At 43.2% G+C, this 22,935-nt stretch overlaps 1 protein-coding gene across 1 annotated transcript in view; it reads right to left on the minus strand.

The window, feature by feature from the left end:
* Nucleotides 1–1,247: 1,247 nt before the first annotated feature.
* The window catches only part of CDC37 (cell division cycle 37, HSP90 cochaperone), a 116,664-nt gene continuing 94,976 nt past the window's right edge, over nucleotides 1,248–22,935 (minus strand). The window contains exons 6-8 of the mRNA XM_086959059.1: nucleotides 18,122–18,304; nucleotides 9,229–9,300; nucleotides 1,248–2,091 (exon numbers count right to left, since the gene is read on the minus strand). Of these exons, the coding sequence (XP_086815185.1) occupies nucleotides 1,939–2,091; nucleotides 9,229–9,300; nucleotides 18,122–18,304 (408 nt within the window). The 3' untranslated portion in view covers nucleotides 1,248–1,938. The remainder of the gene's footprint in view (nucleotides 2,092–9,228; nucleotides 9,301–18,121; nucleotides 18,305–22,935) is intronic.

Genomic DNA, 22,935 nt, shown 5'->3' on the forward strand with positions numbered 1-22,935 from the left:
GTGGTGGCTTCCATACATTTGGTGGCCCTGGAGAAGGTCTCTGAAAGCACTGCTGCCCCAGACATGATCTTGGTGATGGCACAAAAAGAAGCACATCTGACAACAAAATCTCTGTTGAGGGTCTGGGGGAAAGTGCTACTATGGAGTCTGCTGCAGACAACTTGAAATAAAATGGCATCATTAAGATTAACAAGAAGACTGGCCTTTCAATGATCAATCTAAAGGCAAACAGGAAGACTACAAATTTAAAAGGGGGAGCTATGGTGTCATCTGACGTCCCTTCACCCTAGGTTGCTACTGACTTGGGAGGAGTTCTATGGAAACCCTATACAGTTTTCTTGTGCAATACGGAGGCCTGTCTAGAACAGCGGCTGTGGCAACAAAAGAGGTGGCCAATGATATGGGGAAAACAATGGTATTCAGGGGATTTTGTTGTGGTTTAGGTGGTAGTAGATATCCTGTAGTGGGGTGGGCCAGAGCAGAGAGGTCATGACAAAGTGCCCCAACCCAACAAGAAAATATTAACTTTTCCTAGAAAAATGAACGCAGCCAGTAAAGGACACCCAAACTTGATGGAATAGGTAGGCTGAAGGACTGCACATGGGTGGTAGGTGAGTACTAAAAAGGTGGTGGTAAAGATGGGTTTGACAAAAGTGGCTTTGGATGTAGAGGCGACGACTGTTGTGCATTTGAAACAACATGGAGTCTATGCCAAACTAAAGGCAAAATTGCAAAGACCCTCCTCATTTGATAAGACTAGTTCATGCTTGGCCTGATATGGTGCTGTACTATCCCCAACTATTCTGTGTGATTCCAGAATTGTATTTGGCTATATTGGTACAGAGAAAGACAGGGAGGATAGGCTGGCCACTGTAACGTGGGAGGGCTTGAAAGCGTCTATAATTCCGTCAGATAGAGTTTGATCTAGTACAGCTTCCAAATGTTAGGACAGGGGACAGCAGGGCCACAAAAAAACGTAAAATTTTACAGTAGACACTGTAAACAGATCCTGGTTGTGTGGTCTGACAGTGGGACTTTGGATTTTCTATCAAGCTATTCACCCTGCCTCAAACTAATGACTAGATTAGGAATGGCATTTGGGTTAAAAGGTGGAAGGAGCTAATATTGCAAATGTAGTGCCCGATCTGACTAAATAGACAAACAGCTTATTCATTGAAGAAATGTTGTCAAAATGCAATCCCGGTGCACAGTTTAAGAAATTCTGCCAAAAGACAAGCAGCCACAAATTGAGAATAATCCAATTTTTATTTCGGTCCGAGGACTAGTTTTCATTCAGACACAGTGACTGATTTGGCATGCAGAAGGCAGCGTGCTCAAGAACAGCAAGGACACCACAACTCTCCAGGAATGAGACAGGAGGACTAAAAATCATAGGTAAAAACAGCATTTGAAGAAAGCTGGACTAACCCATAGCCAGTGTAAAATTAATTGTCAGTGACTGAAAAACTGTCATAAACAGACGTAATAAGAGGAATCTGAAAGGTCCACTGGAAACAAAACTAACCATGTAGCCTCCTTCCACAAATGGAGCAGAGAGCAAGGCTTAAATGTTTTTTGTGAGGCCCATTTTGTGTTTTAAATCAAAATCTGCGATACTCACCCCCAGACTGCTTCAGTTGGGTGAAATCTAGCTATCAAGCTTTCACGTCTCTATTGTAGCAGGGGTGGAGAAGCTCAACACCACCTCTCAAAACATAAGCTTGTAACTTGTCCTGCCAAGATGCTGCTGCCAACAGCTCACCAGCGACTGGTTTGAGGCTTCAGCCAATCAGTACGTGCCCCACATATACATATACAAACACACACAGACGAGGGGCAGCGAGCTTAGTTGTGAAAAATGTCCCTTATCAAATGCTCTGGTGTGGAAAGCAAAGAGGGATACTGACAGAAAAGCACCAGAATTAGGTTTCTCGTCAGCTACGCTTTTGTGGGCTCTTCTGAGCTTTCTTTTTTGGCTTCCTCATAAACAGGCTCTCCACCATCGTCAGCCTTGTCCTCGTCTTCTGGAGCTTTGGAGTTTGGCACCCAGAGGCCGGAATCAATGCATTGCTTCATGTAGTATTTTGCTTCCTATGAAAGGCAAACATAAGCTTGTTAAAGAGCAAAGTAAAACCAAATTAACCAATGAGAACAGGGAGAGCCTTAACTTTTTATGGGGGGAGAGTGGGTAAGGGCAACGGAAAAGTTCATACTAGATCAAACATAAAATGACAAACAAAGAGTTTGGTATTGTGGATTTGTTGGAGAGCATGGCATACGAGGTGACTGAAGGTGACCAGAACAGAAGTTACTTTAAATCGAAGCAAGGTGACAAGAAACAACATGTCAGGTGGTAGATGGAAGGACGGATTGAGAAAGGCAGCAGAAGGGAAACTAAACCAACTGCAACATCACTAAGTGAGGAGCATATATGGTTAGCTGCATGCTTTTTTAAAAGTTATTTTCTTTAGGAAGAGGTTAGGGGTGTGCGAAGTTGGTGAAATTAATGTACATCCATTTCGTTAAACTGCGATAACTTTGTGAACATTACGACGTAAAAAATATATATATATATTTATGTAATAAAATGAAGAAAAACTCTACAAGACCTATTTTAAGCTGGAGAACATTCCAGCTAAAGCGGTTTTCGCTAACCAATTAAGTCACATCTTACTAATGTCACAATTTTATAATTCCACCAGCATTGGCAGTAGGTGGGGGGTTAGGGCAACTAGGGAAGTGGAAGAATGAGCACAACCATGGAAAAGGTCTACTGACTCATGAGACCACATTTCCTTCCAAACTTGATGCCCTTAGAAGGGATCGGCAAAATGCTCCAAGCAGATATGCACACAGTACTAACTTTCATGATGTCACTGCCCAGAAGCAACACCCAGACTGACTGACTTTTCCACTTGTAGCTGGCCGATTCAGCGCAGGTGACAAAGGCAGCAGAGGATCAGTAGCAACCCTTTAGGTGATAAAATGCCTTGCCATCCATATTTCATCCTGGTCGCTATTTACGACGAGAACTCCTACCTGGTTTCTACTTTAGGTCGACACTCTGAATCATCATCTCCATATTCCATTTCTTCTAAGAAGATAGCTTATTTTACGAATTCATTCAAATCACTCTGAACAGTGAGTTAAGTAGACTGTTCAGAAAGTAGTACATTTAGTAAGCTATACGTCCAATCACAGCCAAGTTTTGTTTTTTCATAAGACAGGATGAGTGTTGTGAAACTCTCTGCTTGGCTGGGCCAATATTACAGATACTTCTGGTCACTACAACAACGAGCATCATAAATTACTGACCATCTGCAAACCTTTACAATTTCCACTGTGCCAGAAGCAGACCTGCCAAACATCTCTTCCAAGAAATATCAGGTTTCCCCACATTTGAAGATGGAGAACCAAAATTGAAAAAAACGTAAATAAAGCACATTCATATATAGAATACATAAAGAGCAGCTGTGTAATATGGTCCAGTATTGCACTGAGGAGCTCTGGTAACATCAAACAACTAGGCCCAGGGTGGACTGCTACTAAAAGTTTCACCAGAATCCCAATAAGGCTTTATAGGGCCAAATTGCACATTCCTCGTTATGCATTATTTATATTACATGTTTATTTCAAAGCATTTATCTTTACAATTGTTGTGACAATCTGCCCTGAAATGTGGGAATGTGTTGGTCATCTGTAGGGGCAGCTTTACATTTCTTCTTAATGCGAGGGTTGAGGACCCGAGCCCCGACAGGTTCTTTAAAAACCTCTGTTGCGTGCTTAATGACGCCTTTAAGCATTGGCAAAATGGCAGAAGACCTTTGTGCGTTATCAAAAGTGTCTAAAAGAAAATCTTCCTCCACAGCATCAGTGTGCATGTCAACCCCATGGTACTGGGCAGCTCTTTGGACTAGTAGGTTAAAACTTGTAGTGTCCTCTCGTGGAGAAGGTCTGTAAGGGTATACATCATCTTGTGGGACGTAAGGCACATCAGGGGTGTTATAATCATCCCAAGGATTAGGTGACTGAGGGGGAATATTGGTCCCTGCTGGGTCATGTGCACCCTCACCTTTGTCATCAGAGTCTCTATCCACATCATCATCATCTGGATTAGTCGATGGTGTAGGAGAATGATGTGGCGGAGGAGGAACAGTATGGGGAGGTGGTGGAGAAGGGACCCTTAATGGAGAGGTTGCAATGTCTCTTCTTTGGAGGAGGAGGAGGAGGAGGAGGAGGTGCTGGTGCTTCTAGTGGTCTCTTCTTGGAACTAAGAGCTAGTTGGCCAGTCTTAGGGTCTTAAACAAGAGCTTTTTGGTGAGAATCTGGTGTAAAAGGTTCTTCTGTATAGGGCAGATCCTTTGGCGTCAAAGTTTTCAGTTCCAGAGGTTTTTTCGGCACTGAGTCTTTAGATGGTCTAGGGTCTTGTGGTTTAGAAGTGTGACCTTTTGAAATGTCCTTTACCGGAACATGTTTTTTCGGTTCCGGGTGTTTTTCGGCTCCGAAGCGTGTGAGTCGGGGCCTTTAGGTGTTTTTTTTACTCTGTTACGAGTGAGGTTTCGGCATGGATGAGCCGCTGCCAGTCTTAGGCACCCAGGGGTTAGGTGTTGGAGCAACGGTCGGCGTGGTTGAGGAAGAAGGCTTATTCTTCGGTGTTGGTAACGGATCGGCACCGGGAATAGGCTGCGCGAGCCCGAGTCGCCTCAAGGCTTAGTAGGCTTCTTTGCCGGGCCCGAAGGCGGGGCGTGGGAAGCAGTCTCTCGATGTGCACCCGGGCCCGAAGTGGAGGGTGTGACCGAAGCCTTTTTTGAGGGTGTCGAGGAAGGGTTGGGGTCGACGGTCTTACTTACGACCCATTGAGCTGGAGTGATGTCCTCGACGTCTGAGTCTTCGGCATCAAAAGAGCTGGAGCTTTCTTCGGCGTGCTGGTGTTCTGGAGCTTTCTTCGGCGTGCTGGTGTTCTGGCACGTCGACGCCCTCTCCAAAGATGTAGTATGGAATCGAAGCTGACGAGCGAGCCATTGTTCTTCAAGCTCGTCGGTCCCGAATCGTCTTCTTGGAGCGGAAAGAAGCACAAGCGGAACAGTCTTTGGCCTCATGCTCCGGTGAGAGGCAAAGGTTGCACACCTCATGTAGATCGGTGTGGGGAAACTTCGACCCACATTGAGGACACTTCTTGAATGGCGTCCTTTCCATGAGCCAGAAGAGGAGGCCTAGGTAGGCCCGAAAGCTTACGTCGACGACCGGAATCGAAGACTTCGAAGTTGTCGAAGAATCGCGTTGATGTGAATCACGATCGAGACAATACCATCGAACCGGGTGAGGATTGCACGTCAAAGGAAATTCGGTTCCAAACCGGAGCGTAGGAAACACATCCGAGCCAGATGGCGGAATAAAACAATCTGAGGATGGAGCCGATACCCATGCGCAATGTGGCCCAAAGGAGGAGTCGCCTATCTCGAGACTTACAAAGAACTTTTCAGGACTACAACAAACTGCAAACATCCGGGCCCAACACTAGGTGGCGATCTATGTACAGTGTGTAATCTGCACAGTGTGTAATCTGCAGCTCATATGCCTCGAACATAGGGTTATCGCTCCCAAGTTTTCAGTGTGGGTGAACTTTGATTCCAGCAAGTCCCCACATATGCTCCGATGCGGCCGGGACAATATCCGTAGCCACATATGTACCACACTTGTGAGCCTGATGGCATACATTCATGTATTTACTCTCCCTCTTTGTGTGTGGATATGTGATGCACTGTGTGAAAAGTAGAGAACTATGATATTTTAAATATTAGCTGTTACAGGTACGTTAAGTCATACCAGGCCACATACCCTGGGATATAGATGATGGTATCTCCAAGGTTAGGGACCTCATCGTTTTAGAGAGTGAAGTGCAGGGCAATGGTTTCATTGTTCAAACTACCCATTTTCTATTACAGACATATTTTTGTTTCAGTGTTCTTCCTCCTTTTTTTAGGATTCTTGAAGTGGATAATCTCTAATTTTCAATCAACTCAACCTGTGCAGAAGGGTTGGCTAACTAGCTCTTGATCTTACGTGGAATGCGTGCAGATACAGATCTCCTGCTCAGCATGGCTCAGCACAAGGGTCTTAGATGTTCTTATAAAATCTGCAGATCCTGTGAAGCAGATGAAACATGTTGACCTAGAACAGACACACTGGCTTAGTAAATGCCTCTTTGTGTCAGGTATCTTTTTTAACTAGATCACAGGACCCCTCTTACTAAAGAATTGGGTCAGGGTTCCCTGGAGATATTTAACGCTTTCTGTCCTAAGATCTCATTAGGAACGGAGAATATCAAAGTGCTCCCTTCCACTGAGAGGAAGAGCTCACTTGGTGGAGAGTACCTCACCAGGTGAGGACCTGATGAGGAATCATGCCACATAAGTTGCAAGTGGGTGAGGGTTGTATAGGAACACATGTACTGTACCTGGTGAGCACTATAGATCAGGAGACCGTGACTGCTTGTATTGGGAAACACTTTTGGTTTGTAAAACAAAATGCTGCCAAACTGTGTACATATAATTTGTGTTTTTTGCTGCCAAATTTAGATGACCTTGCTGTGTAATTTGGTCCTCCAAGCCAAAATTATAGTTGCCCTGACAAAGGTAAACCTCTGCATAGTGGCTTTAGGGCGGTCATGATGGCAAAATCCATATGGGACACGAAACCATGAAATATTTACCTAATTTTATGGTTACCTAAAGTTATCATAATCCTTTAACACCATCCTCTGGGCCTTGCCCCAGTAATTAGTTCTTTTTTAAAACTTACCAATATAATAATGCCTGGGGATAATTCCACTCCTGATCCCTTCCTAAACAGCTGAACCAGTGCATACATTCCTAGCCACCTACCACAGGTCGCCAGAGTATATGCTGGAAACAGATCCCAAAACTATACAAATTAATCAGTCCTTTCATACAAGACTAGAAGTCCGTTTGGTCTCCAACAGTTACCTTATCAAAATTTTCCTTTATTTCTCAAAACACTAGCAAATACATGGGTACCTTCCGCTCTATTCAAAGTACAACTTACGGAGGGCAATCACATCTTCATGGCAATTGAAAGCATGCTAACAACTTTGCATCTAAAACCGCTGCTATATGATGTTTGGATCAAAAAATGCTACATGTAAAGTGAGCCCCAAATAAAAATTCCAGAATGAACTTAGTGCTTAAACAAAATGCCTGGATTAGTAACAAGGTGTCTCTGGTGAAATGGATGCATCTTATAAAACGGTTGTTTAAACAGATGCGCAGTAATAAATGCATTACCTGAACTCACGTGGCCAAGAAGGGGCAGAGAGTAAAATATATGCAGGAATTGGGTAGACTAGATGAGACTGATGTTCTTACCTGTTTTGTTTTGACAGCATATTTTACAGGTGATAGGAGTCTGGGTTTATTTTTGTTTGTTATTAAACCACAGTAGGCTAGTTTAACTTCCCCTTTGCAAAGCCAAAATGACTGCAGGGGGTCGAGGCAGGGGAAAAACCAACAAATGTGGAGCGGATAGAAAACAGAGGGCACACGTTAGCCTCTTTTACATTAGCAGATAAGAGGAGAAGAGAAATTTAAATCAGAGCCACAAAACGAACTGCTCTTACCGACCGCATTGAGGACATTAACAGTGACAAAGAAATCTTGACCATAGTGAAGGAATTCTCATTGCTGGCAGCTGCTTCCACTAGCATTAGCCACTCACAAGACCTCAGCACCCAGCTGTCACTCTTTGTCAGCAGTAAGAACAGTAACATCTACAATAAATTCAAGCTCCAGCCGGATTCATCCCTTGCGGCCCTCCGGCCTGTGGTCCATTCATCCTGGGACACCCTCGGACACAGGCCCTCACCGCATCTTCGTTAAAAGACTAGACCCTCATCAGCGATGCCCTAGATACTGAGACAAATTCAACACAGCCACCTTCCTGGACAACTGGTAAGCACACCACAGTGCTTCCTCTTCTTTAGAAATCCTCAACTGACCCGAAGACGCTAGTCAACTACAGACCCATCTCCCTGCTATCCTACCATGCGAATGTCAAAGATCATCAACCAACTAGCTGCCTACTTCAATGACAACCACCTCCTCGACACCACTCAATGTGGATCACGCCCCAACCTCAGCACCAAGACTGCCATCATCCCCACTACAGACAACATACAGCTGCTCATAGACAGAGTAAATACGGCTGCCCTCATCCTACTAGATGTACTGGCCGTTTTTGGCAGTCTCCAACCCAATCATCACTAAATGCCTTCACAAAGCAGGAATACAAGGCCCTGTGCTCCGCTGAATCTGCTCCTTCCCAACAGTCCGCACCAGGTCAGTCAGCCCCTGATTCCCTACCCCATAACCGCCATCTACTTTATGCGCAGAGTTCCAAGGATCATTGCTCAGCCCTACATTCTTTAACACCTAAATTGCCAGAATCACCCAGACCCACAAAAACAACATCTGCCACTCAGGCGACAGCCAGCTCATCTTCCTCTCTGATAAAACAAGCACCTGGACGAGCTTTACCTCTTGCATGTCTGAACTTACCAGATGGATGAAAACCAACTGTCTATAACACAGCCAAAACTTAAGTAATACTGCTTGGCAAAGAGAACTTCCTATAGAGCTCCACCTGAAGTCCTACAAAGCCATGCAACCCAAGCCAAGACCTAAATATAGTGGTCAACAACCAACTTGCTTCGAAAGACTAAGTGAACGCAATCACAGCCTCCTGCCTTAACAGCTTTGAAATGCTCAAAAAAGTCTTCAAAAATCTCAGACTACCTACACGCACTCATGTCACCAGAACTTCAAGACCTCCCTAAGTCGTTTTTCCCAAAATGCGCAACCATGACAGTTCTCATACACAAATACAAAGCCCTACTCAACCTTCACTCCACGTACTTCAACAATTGGATCAATTTTCACCCACCCACCACACTTATGCTCAGCTGGCCGCCTACTTACGCAAGTCCCCAACATATTTGGAACCTGAGCCGGTGGTCGTAACATCTGCTTCCTCGTACCCGACCTACCCCTACACATCAAATCCTCCCCCTCATTGTTTTATTTACGCAAGAAACTGATGATTTGGGTTTTCATTCAGCAGTGGCACCAGCTAACCAATGCCAAAATAACCCCCACCACTGGGCGAGTGCAGCACTTTACAAATACCCATAACATAAAATAATTAAACACTCACGGTAGGGTCCATCTTGCTGATTGTGTCTTGAAGCATCTGAATGTCCTTTGAGTCGAAACATTTCTGAAGTTCCTGAAAGAGTAATAAGAAGAGCGATAAAAGACAAAAGACAAAAGCAAGGGTAGCCGACAAAGGCTTAAAAGGGATTTAATGGGAACAAGTTAAATTCCATCCTCATTTCTAGCCTTCCGTTTTCTTTTGCAACAATTACATAACTGGAGAGGCCAGACACCAAAATGTTTTATTTCAATGCATCAGTACGTAGGTATCAAAAGGAATGGACTACACGTGATACAAAGGTACAGCTTTTTAATGGACACAAACGAATAGCAGGACATATTGGAGGGACACTTGTGTTACATTCTGCTTGTACATATTTATAATAGTAATGTCTATTTAAACACTGCATCTTTCAGTAGTGCTGTGGTTCTACTTAGAATCTCCACTGCTGCTAGGCACCAGGTCAGTTGCACTGTTCCTGTCTGCCAGCCAGATGCTGTTTGTTGCTGTGCCGCAAATCTTGGATTAAAGATCTTAAAATAAACATGTTTCAGTGTATGCTGTAACATATTTTGGCGACGAGGGTCAACTAAAATTGAACACTCCACCAACATCATTGCGGCACAGGCGTGGAGTAAATTGAAAAAAATTTCAGGAATTATCGGATTAACCTGGAACCTGGATTTAAATTTGGAGGAAGTATCGCTCCTGGAAAGTACTCTTGCTTCGATTCCCTGGAAACCCGAATTTTGTATCAACTTTGGGTCGGGAGAAAAGGAATTTGAACTTATTTGAGAAGAAGTTTACTTTTGAAGCCTTGCTAGCGCTGCGCGAGGGATACTTACTGGATAACTCATTGGTGTGCGCTTGCATCTTTTCCTCGAGACGGCATCTTAATATTCTGTATCCGCGACTACGAGAGAACCTTCTCAGCATTGGCGTGTACATAGTAATTGAGGCTACGCAACGTCATTGGATAAAACGTGGATAAAACGAGGCGGCCATTTTGATAAACCAGTTTCCATGACAACAAGTCACCGAGTGAAAGGATTTTACTAAGGACATATATTTACGGTGCAGTTACGACATTGCAGCAGCATCATTTCATCGGTAAAGAAGCAATCTGGAGGTTATTTACTGCTTTTCTCTTTAAAAGAAAAAAAAGAAAAAAAGGAAGAGTCTTTGTTTTCTTTTAAAATACTATATTTGGAGCCAGGTGAGACTTTTGTTTATTGGATACGACGCTTGGAAGACTTTGATAGAAATAAGCCTTATTATTACTTAACATTTCCCCAATATTTCATCACCACATACTTACATATTTTTTTTTTTTATTATTACCATTAGGTCATATATAATTTTATATTTTTGATACTTGTGGTTCCTAAAGAGAAAACTCATGGCCATGCAATTCGATCCACCAGACAAATTTCTACAACATAAAGTAGATCCACCTTTGCCATGGACACGCTGGAAGGAGGAATTTATCAATTACATGAAGGCTATTGATGGCGAACGCATGGGAGCAGAAAGATAGAAGAGCATCCTTTTACATTGTTTAGGGTCTGAGGGACAAATGGTGTTTAGGGCTTTGCCGCAAATTCCGCCCTCTGAGGGGGAGGGGGAGGGCACTAATGTTTATAAGGAAGCCTTATTAAGATTAGAGAAGAGGTTTAAACCGGTGACAAATATTGCTTTAAACAGGTATAAGTTTTATACCAGAGCGCAACTCGATACAGAATCTTTTGATGAGTTTATTACTGCTCTAAGGTCATTATCAATACATTGTAATTTTGGTAGTATGTGTGATGAAATGTTGAGAGACCAAATTATTGTACATGTAAAAAATGAGAACACACAGGAACGGTTGTGGGAATTGGGTGATCCAAAGTTATCTGAAGCCATTGCAATTTCCAAATCTTTAGAGCAGTCTGAAAAGTGGAGGAGTACAATTAAGAAACACAGTGAACAAAAGACTGATTCTGTGGATGAAGTATGTTTGGTAAAACGCACAGAATCAGTTACCAATGGAAATGCACATCCCAATTATAATTTCAATTCCAATAGGATCAATGTTCAGGGCAATGTCAGAAGATTTGACAAGTCTTTCATGTGTTTTAGATGTGGAAGTAGAACACATCTGGCTTCACATGGGGGATGCCCTGCTATCAACAGAGAGTGTAGGAAGTGTGGTAGGTCGGGGCATTTTTCTAACATGTGTAGAGATGTAAAGAAATGTGTTCCAAATTCTCAAGCAAAGGTATCATCTGTTATGGTGTTATGGGAGAAATTCCCAAAGTGTGCAACTGCGAATGTAATGGGAATCACTGTGAGGACAAGAAGGGTTTTGTGGTATATTTGATGGAGGGTGTTTCAAATGTAAATGATTCCACTGATTGCATCTGTATTAAAAAAACATTGTGTGAGGTTGAAGTCTTAAGTATCAAGTTAGAACTCATGGCTGACTCAGGTTCTCCTTGGACGATTATTACAAAGGAGTATTTTGATTTACGACTAAGTTCTACTCTTAGTTTGAAGAATATTTTTCCATCTGACATTTGTACCGTAAGCTTTATTGAGGATAAAATTGATATGTTAGGTTTTTTTGTGGTGGATCTTACTTTCAAAACTAAATGTTTGAGTGTCAAATGATATATAGCCATCAAAGGTGTCAATGTACTGGGATGGAGAGACCAGTGGAAGTTTGGCATTATTCTCAATCCTCGTGCTAAAGAGCCAGTGATGTTGGATAGTAATGTGGAGGCAGATAATATTGCAGTAGTAAAAAATTTTTTGGGGATATGTTAGAAATGTTAGTTAAAGAAGAGTTCAAAGATGTATTTTCAGACACCTTGGGTAAGATCAAGGACTATTCACATAGAATTAAACTTAAAAATGGTGTGATTCCCCTCAAACAAAAACTAAGAGGTGTACCTATAAATGTTAGAGAGGAACTTAAGAAAATGCTAAATGATTTAGTTGCAGAGAGTATTATTGAGCCTATTGAGTCGGCAGAATGGGGTTCTCCCATTGTTTTAGTGAGTAAACCAGATAAAAGTTTAATGTGTTTGGACCTTTGGGCTCTTAATGCAGGTATCATTGTGGATTGTCATCCCCTTCCAAACATAAATGAAGTTGTATCGATGTTGGAGGGGGCGAAGGTGTTTTCAACTTTAGACCTGAGATCAGCCTACCATCAGGTACCTCTTACTGAAGAGTCAAAATGCCTAACAGCTTTTATCACCCCCCAAGGATTATATCAGTACACTAGAATTCCGTTTGGGTTAGCATCGGCGGCATCCGTATTTCAAAGAGTCATGTTCAATATCTTTAGAGATTTGGATAAGTTTGTTAAATGCTTCCAGGATGACATTTTGATTTTTTCAACTAATAATGATGATCATTTTCAACATTTAAGGTGTGTGTGTGAAAAATTGAGAGAAAATGGTCTTACATTAAAACCTAGCAAATGTAAGATGTTTCAACACTCTGTAGAGTACTTGGGACACACATTGTCAGGTGACGGTGTGGTCCCAAAAAAAATCAAATGTTGATGGCATCACTAATGCTCCTGCTCCTGAAAATAAGGAACAATTGCTCTCTTTCGCAGGGATGTGCGAATACTATAGATAATTCGTATATAATTTTGAATCCAAGATGGAGCCTTTAAGGAAATTCTCAGACATAATGCTGATTTTGTTTGGGAACATGAACAACAAAAGGCTTTTGATCTCATCAAGTCTGATATTCTACAAGCTCCCACCCTTAGACCGTTTTGCTTGAACAAAATGTGTATAATCACGGTGGATGCTAGTATGTATGGGTTGGGCTCTGTACTGTCTCAAATATTGGGTAAGGAGGAGTGGAATGTTTGTTCTGCTTCACGTACACTGAATGAAACTGAAAGGAGGTATGCGGTAATAGAAAAGGAACTTTTAGCCTGTGTTTGGGCAATAGAACATTTTCGCAATGACATATGAGGTAGTAAGTTTCTTTTGCGAACAGACCATAAACCCTTGGTAAACATTCTGTCTACGGGTGGTGGATGGAGTTCTACTGCTCGTATAGCTAGATTGACTTGAAGATTGCAGGAATATTGTTTTACACGAGAGTTTGTGCCAGGTAAAAAGAATGTAATTGCAGATTTTATGTCTTGCATGCCTTGTAAATCGAGTAGTGATGAAACTTCTATTAAAAACAAGTAGTTACTGGTTTACAAGATTTTCTTTCGGGTTCATTTGAAGATATTTCTGAACAGGCTTGGAACCTTGCGGATGATCAGGACGTCACTTTACAAACTATCAAGAAGTACATTTTGGACGGTTGGCCTGATAAAAAGAATATATTGGAAAGTGCCTTCCCTATGTTTTCTGTTTTGGATGAGTAGGAATTAGAAAATGGTTTGGTTTTCAAGTCTGGGAAATGTGTGCCTCCATTTGAAATGCAAAATGTAATCTTAGATATCGCTCATAGAATGCATCCTGGAATGTCTGCCATGAAGCGTCTTAAAATAAATTATTTTTGGTGGCCCGGTATAGATAGAATGGCGGATCGCAAGGTAAGAGAATGTGATGTGTGTATGGGAAGTGAGAAGATGTTGAGGGTAAATGTTCCTCCATTAAAAAATTGTTTGGCCAAATGAACCTTGGAAGAAAATTGCTTTCGATATTTCAGGTCCTTTTATGTGTCTTCCACTTGATTCCCGTTATGCCTTAGTTTTTGTTGATTACCACTCTAAGTGGCCGGAGGTTAAGTTTGTTTCTTCAGTTTCCACTAACATGGTGATAGAGTTTTTCAAGGAGGTGTTTTCCAGAGAAGGGTGTCCTTCCGTTCTTGCGAACAGATAATGGGTGGAACTTACCTCTTTGGAAATGGAAAACTTTCTCAAACTACAAAACATTAAACATTGTACTGTTTCTGTGTATCAACCTCATGAGAATGGTTTAGTTGAACGTTTCAACAGGGTATTGAAGGGTTTTGTTTCTGAGGTCATCAAGATGGGCTCAGGGTGGAGAAATTTATTAAGAGAAAAACTTTGGTTATACAGGATAACCCCACATTCTACAACAGAAGTTAGTCCTTTCCGTTTATTAAAAGGCCGTGACCCAGCTTCTACTATTTGCCCATGGTGGTTTAAGGACAAGTGTTCTAATAAATCATTTTCTGATGATCTGATTAAGGATGTCGTAGAAAGAGTGGAGTGCAAACAAGCCAAGGTTAGAGAATGGTATGATAACAAGTGGAAGGTGAAGAAGTCAAATTTTTGTATTGGTGATTGGGTCAGGATTAGGAAACCTGGTTTTCTCACCAAATGTTCAAACAAATTTGGTAAACCTATGAAGGTTGTAAAGGTTTTAAGTAACAGTATAATTACTCAAGATGGTAAGTTATGGAACATCAAACGTGTTGCTAAATGTCCTTCTTTGCAAAATGTTACCAATTATCCCTCTTTGCAAAATTCTACTGTGCCTGATGTACAGTTAAGTTCTAATGGTGATGTTGCTTCACGAGTTAAGATGTCTGTTGGCTCCAGATGTCCACCAAGTAGGTTTGCTGATTATGTAACCTGAATCCTCTGTCATTTTGCCAGATCACATCTTTTCTTTTTATTTTCTTATTGATTTTTTGTTAAAGAAAGGAGATGTGTTACATTCTGCCTTGTACATATTTATAATAGTAATATATCTTTAAACACTGTGCATCTTTCAGTAGTGCTGTGGTTCTACTCAGAATCTCCACTGCTGCTAGGCACCAGGTCAGTTGCACTGTTCCTGTCTGCCAGCCAGATGCTGTTTGTTGCTGTGCCGCAAATCTTGGATTAAAGATCTTAAAATAAACATGTTTCAGTGTATGCTGTTACAACTTGTCCACCACAAAAGAGGGGAGGAGCTGTGATCAAAATACACTGTGGAGACCCATATTGTCTAAAGTATATCTGTTCAGGATAAATCAGAGGTCATCTCAGATTTTCTTTTAAGTATTTGATATAGAGCAGACCTTGTCCCTGGGAGCAGTAGATTGCTTTACAAAGAGCCTTTCTGTGATATGCCCCTCGGATATAGTCCATACACTGAACAGGATGATGTTGTCTCCGCTGTAAAAAATAAATGACAAAAACCAGGATTGGATGGGGAAAAATGGAAGGGGGGCAGTCGGGAGAAGATTCAATTGGACAGCACATTTGATCTTATTTAATTTCAATATGACACCTTTACAATAGAGCCATTCCGCGATCAAATACTTTAACACTGTCACAAAAGTGCAATACTTGATAAAGTATGGTCTCCAAGGGACAAGAGTCAGCCATTTACCCTCAAGTTCACATCCAAAAAGCATACATGAATATGGATTTGGAGCAATCTTACTAGTGTGTCCTAGGGTTGCCAAAAGTCATTTAACTGGGTATAATAGACAGAAGAGCACATCTAGCCATATGATACAGGTGTTCTGTGGAAGAAAACTAACCCATGGAGTGTCTGTAGCATCTAAAATAGAGCCTCTGCTCACTGTGCCTTGGGACTAAACTGAGATGAGGCAAACTGTTGCTTGTATTCCCAAGCAGAAGGAAGGGAGGTGGGCTAGCATGTTAGCCAAACTGCTACTTGTGGGACAGCAATGGATCGATTTGCATGCTGTATGCATTTGTTGTGGTGCAAAAAAAAATAATCTGTAACGGGATAGAAAATGCAGCACCTGCTCCCCCTATTTAGCAGATTTTGTTAGTTTTACCCACTATAATGCTCATACATGGTAATTCAATGTACAAGACCAATATCAAAAAAGTGATTCACAAATATTCACAAGGCAATATGTTCACCATAGCGCTTGACTTGAACAGCAGTAACTAAAATGATGTGAAATGGACAGCAAGAACTAGTGCTGGGCAAAATTCGAAAGCGGAAAAAAAAAAAGAAAAAGGGGGAAATAGTTGAAATAAACTCTTTTCAAATGTACCTGCTGAACAATATCTGGGTCTGAAATTCTCCCCACAGGCCCAGTATTTTAACAAAGAGCACAATGAATTAAAGTTCTAGTATCATGAAACATCATTTTTAAAATCACTTCCCATCCACTTCCCTTGCAGCATCTAAAGGTGTTTTTGTCAGTATTAGATACATACAACATCCTTTGATGCAGCGGAAGTGATGAACTACGGTTTCTAGCCCTGGAGACAAATGTGAATAAACATGCTGTTGTAGCAGGAAGGAACAGGGATAGGACAGGCGCTTGGGTGGCCCAGAGGATTGGTCATTAAGTCTTAATCAATTAATATAATGACCAAACGCCCTCTGCCCCTTACAGTGCTTTAATAGCCAATATCTCCACAGTGCTGTAATCTGTAGCTTTTGCTTCTACTGCAGCCGCATTAAAAAAGGCTGCTAAAAACCCTTAGCAGCTACAGCCGACGAGCACTGCAAGGGCTTCTATCTGTAATTACCACTATCAGGTCCCCTACACAGGGTTCCGGTCATGGAATTTACTGAGAACAGTAGCTCCATAGGAACGGGAAGAGCAGGCACATTTTGTCTCTACTTCTTTAGGTCGAGCATTCAAGACCTCTTGTATACACTTTAGTATATACTTATATGTGTATGTACTTTGTGGGCTCTGAAGATCAGCCCTAGGACTGGTCTCCTCCTAATCAGGGATTTTTTTTTCTGTTTAACTGCCTCTATTTAACTGTCTTGATAGAAAAGGACCAGTAGAGGTTAGTAAAATACCAGCATTGCTTTCTGCTTGTTCAACTGCCTCTATTTAACGGTCTTGATAGAATTGTTTTCCAAATATTCTATTTTCAGCGATATGACAACAGAAGGCCCTGATTTTAAAAACAGAGCTTTGGACTATACCATTTCCAGCTGAAAGGTAATATTTCTCTCCATGCCTTCCCATACCTGGTTTATTTTACAGCCATCTCCGTTAAAGTCAACCTCCATCGTGCATTTGAAATACTTACCTGTTAAATGTAGCTTTTTGTCGTACAGATGACTTAGTTTAGTTTGTGATATTAACACTGTATATCTTTTATATTACTGCTATTCCCAAATAATATTTAATGAGCCTAAGTTCAGGGTATTTTTTTTAATATATAGGGGTGGTAGGTCTTTGTGTCAAAAGTCGTACACACTTTTTTATGAATTACTTGAGTTGTAGCTTGGCGAGATACTTGAGAATTGCTGAAACTAGTATTAAGTTTAGATAGAACCAAAGTAATATATGTACAGGACCTGTATTTTGCTTTCAGCCCTGGCACTTTATATTTAACAAATTAAGTATTGTAGGCTTTTATTTGGGACTTGTATAGCTGCAGAGTATTGTAGCGTGGAACTTGCAGCGTGTTTGATTTTGCAAAAGCAGGTCTGGTTCGGGGGTTTTCTCTTCAGTTGAAGTTACACTTTTTGTGTTTATGACGCTATGAAGGGGAGTCATTTCTTTATTTTATTGCAAATAGTTTTTTTATCACACATGTAACATGTTTATGGCCAGTATGCTTTTAGCCCCGGCATTTCATGTTTTACAAAATAAGCACTGGGTTTAGGCCTTTATTTGGGACTCGTGCGGCTGGAGAGTGCTGTAAAGTTAAAACGTGGTAGTTGCTTTTTGTTTGATTTTTGATAAAGGGGGGGGGGGGGGGGGGGGGGAGGAGTGCGATGTTTCGTACCGAACTTTGATCCAACTCAGGGTGGATCTTTGTTTATTCACAGGGAAAATACAATCTCAAACAGGTCTTAGTGAAGTAAAAACACGTTTTTGCTTTGAATTAGCAGGCTGGTTTTCTGGCCACATTTTAAACACAAGTTGTAATACAGGAGTTATCAATAAATTTTCTTCCTCCTGGAACTTACGATTGATCCCACTGGGCCACTTTCACTTAAGAGTTGTCATTTCTTACCTGAGGAAGTGTCTCATAGACTTCTACTGGATCCAGACCCCCAGGTCCCAGCCTCTTTTTCCGTTCCTCCTCTTCGTACTCCTTGAGAGCCTTCTCTATTCGAACCTTAGCACGGCCTCGCACCCGCTCTTTGAAGGATTCCAGCTCATCGTTAAAGGCTTCCATGTACTGCTGATCTGCAGTCTGTGGGGTGCACCAGAGGGAGAAAAGTGCAAAACCATGATTAAGAAAAAATAAGAAGGACAACACTGTTAAATACATCTATAACCGGGGTGCAGTGCTTCTCCATTTTTGTTCTTTTGCAGGAAAGCGTGTAAAGGAAAAACATTTATCAATATGCACGTGAACAGCCTTTGAAAAGACACTAAAGTACACCAATGGACCTCCTTCCATCTCATTACTCAGGGCATTAAGCTGCACTTTATTTACAGTGCATTTAGAACATAGTGTTCCTGAGCTGATTTTCCTTTCTTGCTCATCTATTCATTAAGTCATACACCTGCACCCACCTGAGACCCAACCTGCTCCTCCTTCCCAAACACTACCTTTGTTCATACCTGTTCCTCTTGCCACTCTACCCCTTATAATCTGCTCCCCTGATGCGCTTTTGGCAGAACCGACAGTCGCCCTCAGTTCCACTTCGTGCAATGCCTGTATCTGACTTGCAATCCCAGATCAGTTTTTACCTTAAGTAGTTAGGGCGGTTTTAATGTACTATTCTAGCTTCAATACTACCTTAGCTGGAGAGAACGGCAGAAGCAATCTATATTTCAGCAAGTGCTTTCCAGCCTAAGTTTATATACGTTATATACGTTTACATGTTACCCATTTCTACCCATTTCTACTGCTCTATGTCCAGCTGCTTTTCCTCACCTGCTGTTGCGTGTTCATTTTTGGTGCCCTATTGCTAAGCACTCGATAAGTGCCTGGCTAGCTTCTACCGACTGACCATTTTGTGCCGCACCTTCTCCACCCGATGGCCATGTCTCGATCTCCTCCTAACCCTACAGCCAATCTCCGTTAACTCAGACTATGTAACCCAATGGATAGAATGATAACTTAATGAAGTAAAATAGTGTACTTTATGGAAAATGCTTCCCAATCAATCGGTCATTAGATTTGTAGAGAGCTACTGGTCACTTGTGAGGGTATCCAAGCGCTGGCAGGGCCCAGCGGATTAGCCGAATTGCCAGGTTTTCAGGGACTTTCGGGAAGATGTGAGGTCCGTAGATAAAAGGGTAGCTAGTTTTAGGTCTTCACTGCTAGGTAGGATGTTAGGAGAGTTGTTGGTAATGGCTTTTTTAAATACTCTGGCTGGGAAATGTAGCAGGGAGATTGGTATGTAGTTGTGGAGTTCGCTAGGGTCTGCCGATATGGACTTTTGCATGATTCCAGTCCTTGGTGAAGGTTTGCAATGGCAATTGAGATGTTGAACAAGATGGGGAGTAGCAGTACCTAGCTTCGCCTAGGTTGAAGATGTGGTGGTGAGGGGCATGGGTCGGTTGGGGCCCCTGAATGGACAGAGTTCATGAAGGAGGCACTGTTCTGTAGGGAGAGCTGACTCCATTCAGCTAGTCGGCAGTCTGTGGTGGTAGCAGGGTCGTTGTGTTGCTTGAAGAAGTCTGTGGTCTTGGGCAGGATATTGAAGTTGCTGTAGATGTTGGCAATCTTGTCGTGGAAAACGTTTGCAATGTTGTGAGGAGAGTTATGTTTGTTGGAGCTGAGGAGTTGGAGAACTCTTTCAAGATGCTGAAGAGTTCTTTGCTGAAACTGGAGCTTGATTCGATAAGTGAGACCAAGGCATTTTTCTTCAATTCTCTCAACTATCTGTGGTAGAGGTTGAGGAAAGTCTTGCAGGTGGTCTTGTCTGTCATGTTGTTGCTGGTGCGCCATCTCCTTTCCAGTGGTTTACAGTGTTGTTTAGCAGTTCTGAGATCTTCAGTGTACCAGGTAGCCTGCTTGGTGGACCTTCTGGGGGTGAAGTTGTAGATCGGAGTGACACTGTTGGCACAGTGGGTGATCCAATTGTTGAGGTTTCTGGCATCCAGATCTAGGTTGGTTGAAGAGATGTGTGGGTGGGGTTGAGGGCATTGATCCATGTGTCCTTTTAGAGACTGCATCAGCTGCGGTGGGGGACGCTAGGCACACTGGGGCGGAGGTCCGGAAGCTGGTGATGTTGAAGTGGACGATGGAGTGGTTGGTACAGGTGAGTTCCGTGGTGCGAATGTACCCAATGTGGTTGCTGGAGGTGAAGATGGGGTCTAGCATGTGGCCTGCGGTGTGCATGGGGTCATGAATAAATTGGGTGAGCCCAATGTTCATGCTGTTGAGGCAGTTGGTAGTGTTGAGTTCATTGTGGTCGTCAAGATGAAAATTGAGGTCACTGAGGAAAATATAGTTGTTGGGAGTCCATAGAGAGGAGGGGCGATGAAGTTGGAATGGCTAGACATGGTCCTGGAGAATGGTAGGCAAGGGTGCCCCTGATGGGGGTTTTTCTATTTTGAGTCAGAAGTTGAGGTGCTCCATGGTTTGGGTTAATTAATCTGTGGTGGTGCCTTGGATGGATTGCATGAAGTATAATGTCGATCCCTCTACCAGGCTTGTTGATGCGGTCACAGTGGGTGATTTTGTAGCCTTTGGGTATTGCGGTGACTATGTCAGGTGCGGAAATGGCGTGGAACCAAGTCTCAGAGATGTGTTTGCATAGTGAGCGTGTGTTGAGTAGGGCACATGCGAGCAGGTGTTTTTGTTCTTGTAGTGTCTGTGGTGTGTTCGAGGTGGGGATGGTGAGCTGTGGCAGATGAAGTGGCAGTAGGTGCAGGTGAAATACAAACAGATAAATAGCAGACTGCATTACCAGTCCTCGTACGTGAATGGAAAGACTCCCTTCAAAACAAATAAAGGAGGCTTCATATTGAAGATCCCTGGTCAGAGGACCTACTTCTATAGCATATTATAAAAGTGCTACCATAAAGTGCTGGTTGTCACACGGGAGGCGGCGGTAGTTGGGAACACGCCCTATGCAAGGAGCGCCCTGTGACGGCGTGCACCCGGGAAGCCATCGTGGATAGACGTCACACTGAGGAGGCTCATGGGAGAGAGCACTCCTCCTACCCCCAATGCACAAGTCACTTACCTTCGGTAACGATATATCTGTAAGAAACAGTAGTTAGTATTAGATTCTTTACCTTAGAATATCCCCAGGCGTCAGACTGGATCTGGAAACTTTTGCGTTGCAGTACCCTTGCGCGTCTGTAGTCGTCGTCTGCGGCTTCGCGTCTGTCTTTGGCGCCGGGGTGACGTCGCCGGAGTACTTAGACGTCGCCCTCGTGCGCTGAAGTCAGTTCTTATACACAGCTTTTCCACGCCAGAAACGCAGAGCCATGATAAAAACCAACACTGGTGCCAAGATACTAAGGCCCTGAAAGGGGGAAAACCTTAACCCTAGATATCGGTCCGCAGAACAGGGAGGATGGGTAGGGCGGTAAGGAATCTAATACTAACTACTGTTTCTTACAGATATATCGTTACCGAAGGTAAGTAACTTGTGCATCTGAAAGAAACTGGTTAGTATTCGATTCCTTACCTTAGAATAGATACCCCAGCAATACCAACCCCGGTGGTGGGTCTGCGAACCAGTATTCACACCAGAAAGTCCTGGAGAACGGAACGGCCGAAAAAGCCATCTCTTCGGACTTGGCTGTCCAGGCAGTAGTGTCTTGCGAATGTGTGCAGCGAGGCCCACGTAGCTGCCTGACAGATGTCCTGCAAGGGGACTCCCCGACCCAGGGCATTAGTAGCCGCCGTGGCCCGAGTGGAATGGGCACGTAGCCCCACAGGAGGCTCCTTTCTAGCCAGAGAGTAACAAGCCTTGATGCACAAGACAGCCCATTGAGAAATGGTCCGTTTGTTCACCGCCTGTCCCTTCTTAGCGCCCACGTAACCAACAAAGAGTTGGTCATCCACCCGGAACTAGCGTGTGCGATCCAGATAGAATGAGAGCGCACGTTTTGGGTCCAGATGGTGGAGCCTCTCTTCCTCTTTCGAGGAATGCGGAGGCGGAAAGAAGGTGGGCAAGGAGATGGACTGCCCGATGTGGAAGGCTGTGACTACCTTGGGCAGGAAAGAGGGTCGCGTCCGCAACACAACTTTGTCTGGATGGAAAGAAAGGAAAGGAGGTTGAGAAGAAAGAGCCTGGAGCTCACTCACTCTCCTGGCAGAGGTGATGGCAACCAGGAATGCAGTCTTAAGAGTAAGGAGACGAAGAGGACAGTTATGAAGTGGCTCGAAGTCAGCGCACATCAGATAAGTCAGAACATGGTTCAAGTCCCACTGAGGCATCACGAAAGGAACAGGAAGGAACAGGAAGGAACATACGAGTGATGCACTTCAAAAACCTATTTACAACTGAGGACTTGAACAAAGAGGGCTGATCAGGGAGCCTTAGGAAGGCGGAAATGGCAGAGAGGTAGCCCTTCAGAGTGCCCAGACCAGAGCCCTGCTGGGCAAGAGAAAGAAGAAAGAGGAGAACTTCTGAAAGGGGGTAGAAAGGGGATACACAGCCTTTGCTGTGCACCATGCCACAAATTTGTTTCACCTGCAGGCATATACCGATTTTGTGGAGAGACGCCTGACTGCCAGAATCAAATTACAGATTTCAGGAGGCAAGTCAAATGGCCTCGGCTACCGCCGCTCAATCTCCACGCATGTAAGTGGAGACTGGACATGTTCGAGTGGAGGACCGTCCCCTGCTGCTGCGACAGAATGTCCTCCTGAAGAGGCAGACGAATCGGGGGATCGACAGACATGTTGCG

Source organism: Lissotriton vulgaris, chromosome 1_1 (assembly GCF_964263255.1).
Source record: "Lissotriton vulgaris chromosome 1_1, aLisVul1.2, whole genome shotgun sequence".
In the NCBI taxonomy this organism is placed as follows: Eukaryota; Metazoa; Chordata; class Amphibia; order Caudata; family Salamandridae; genus Lissotriton; species Lissotriton vulgaris.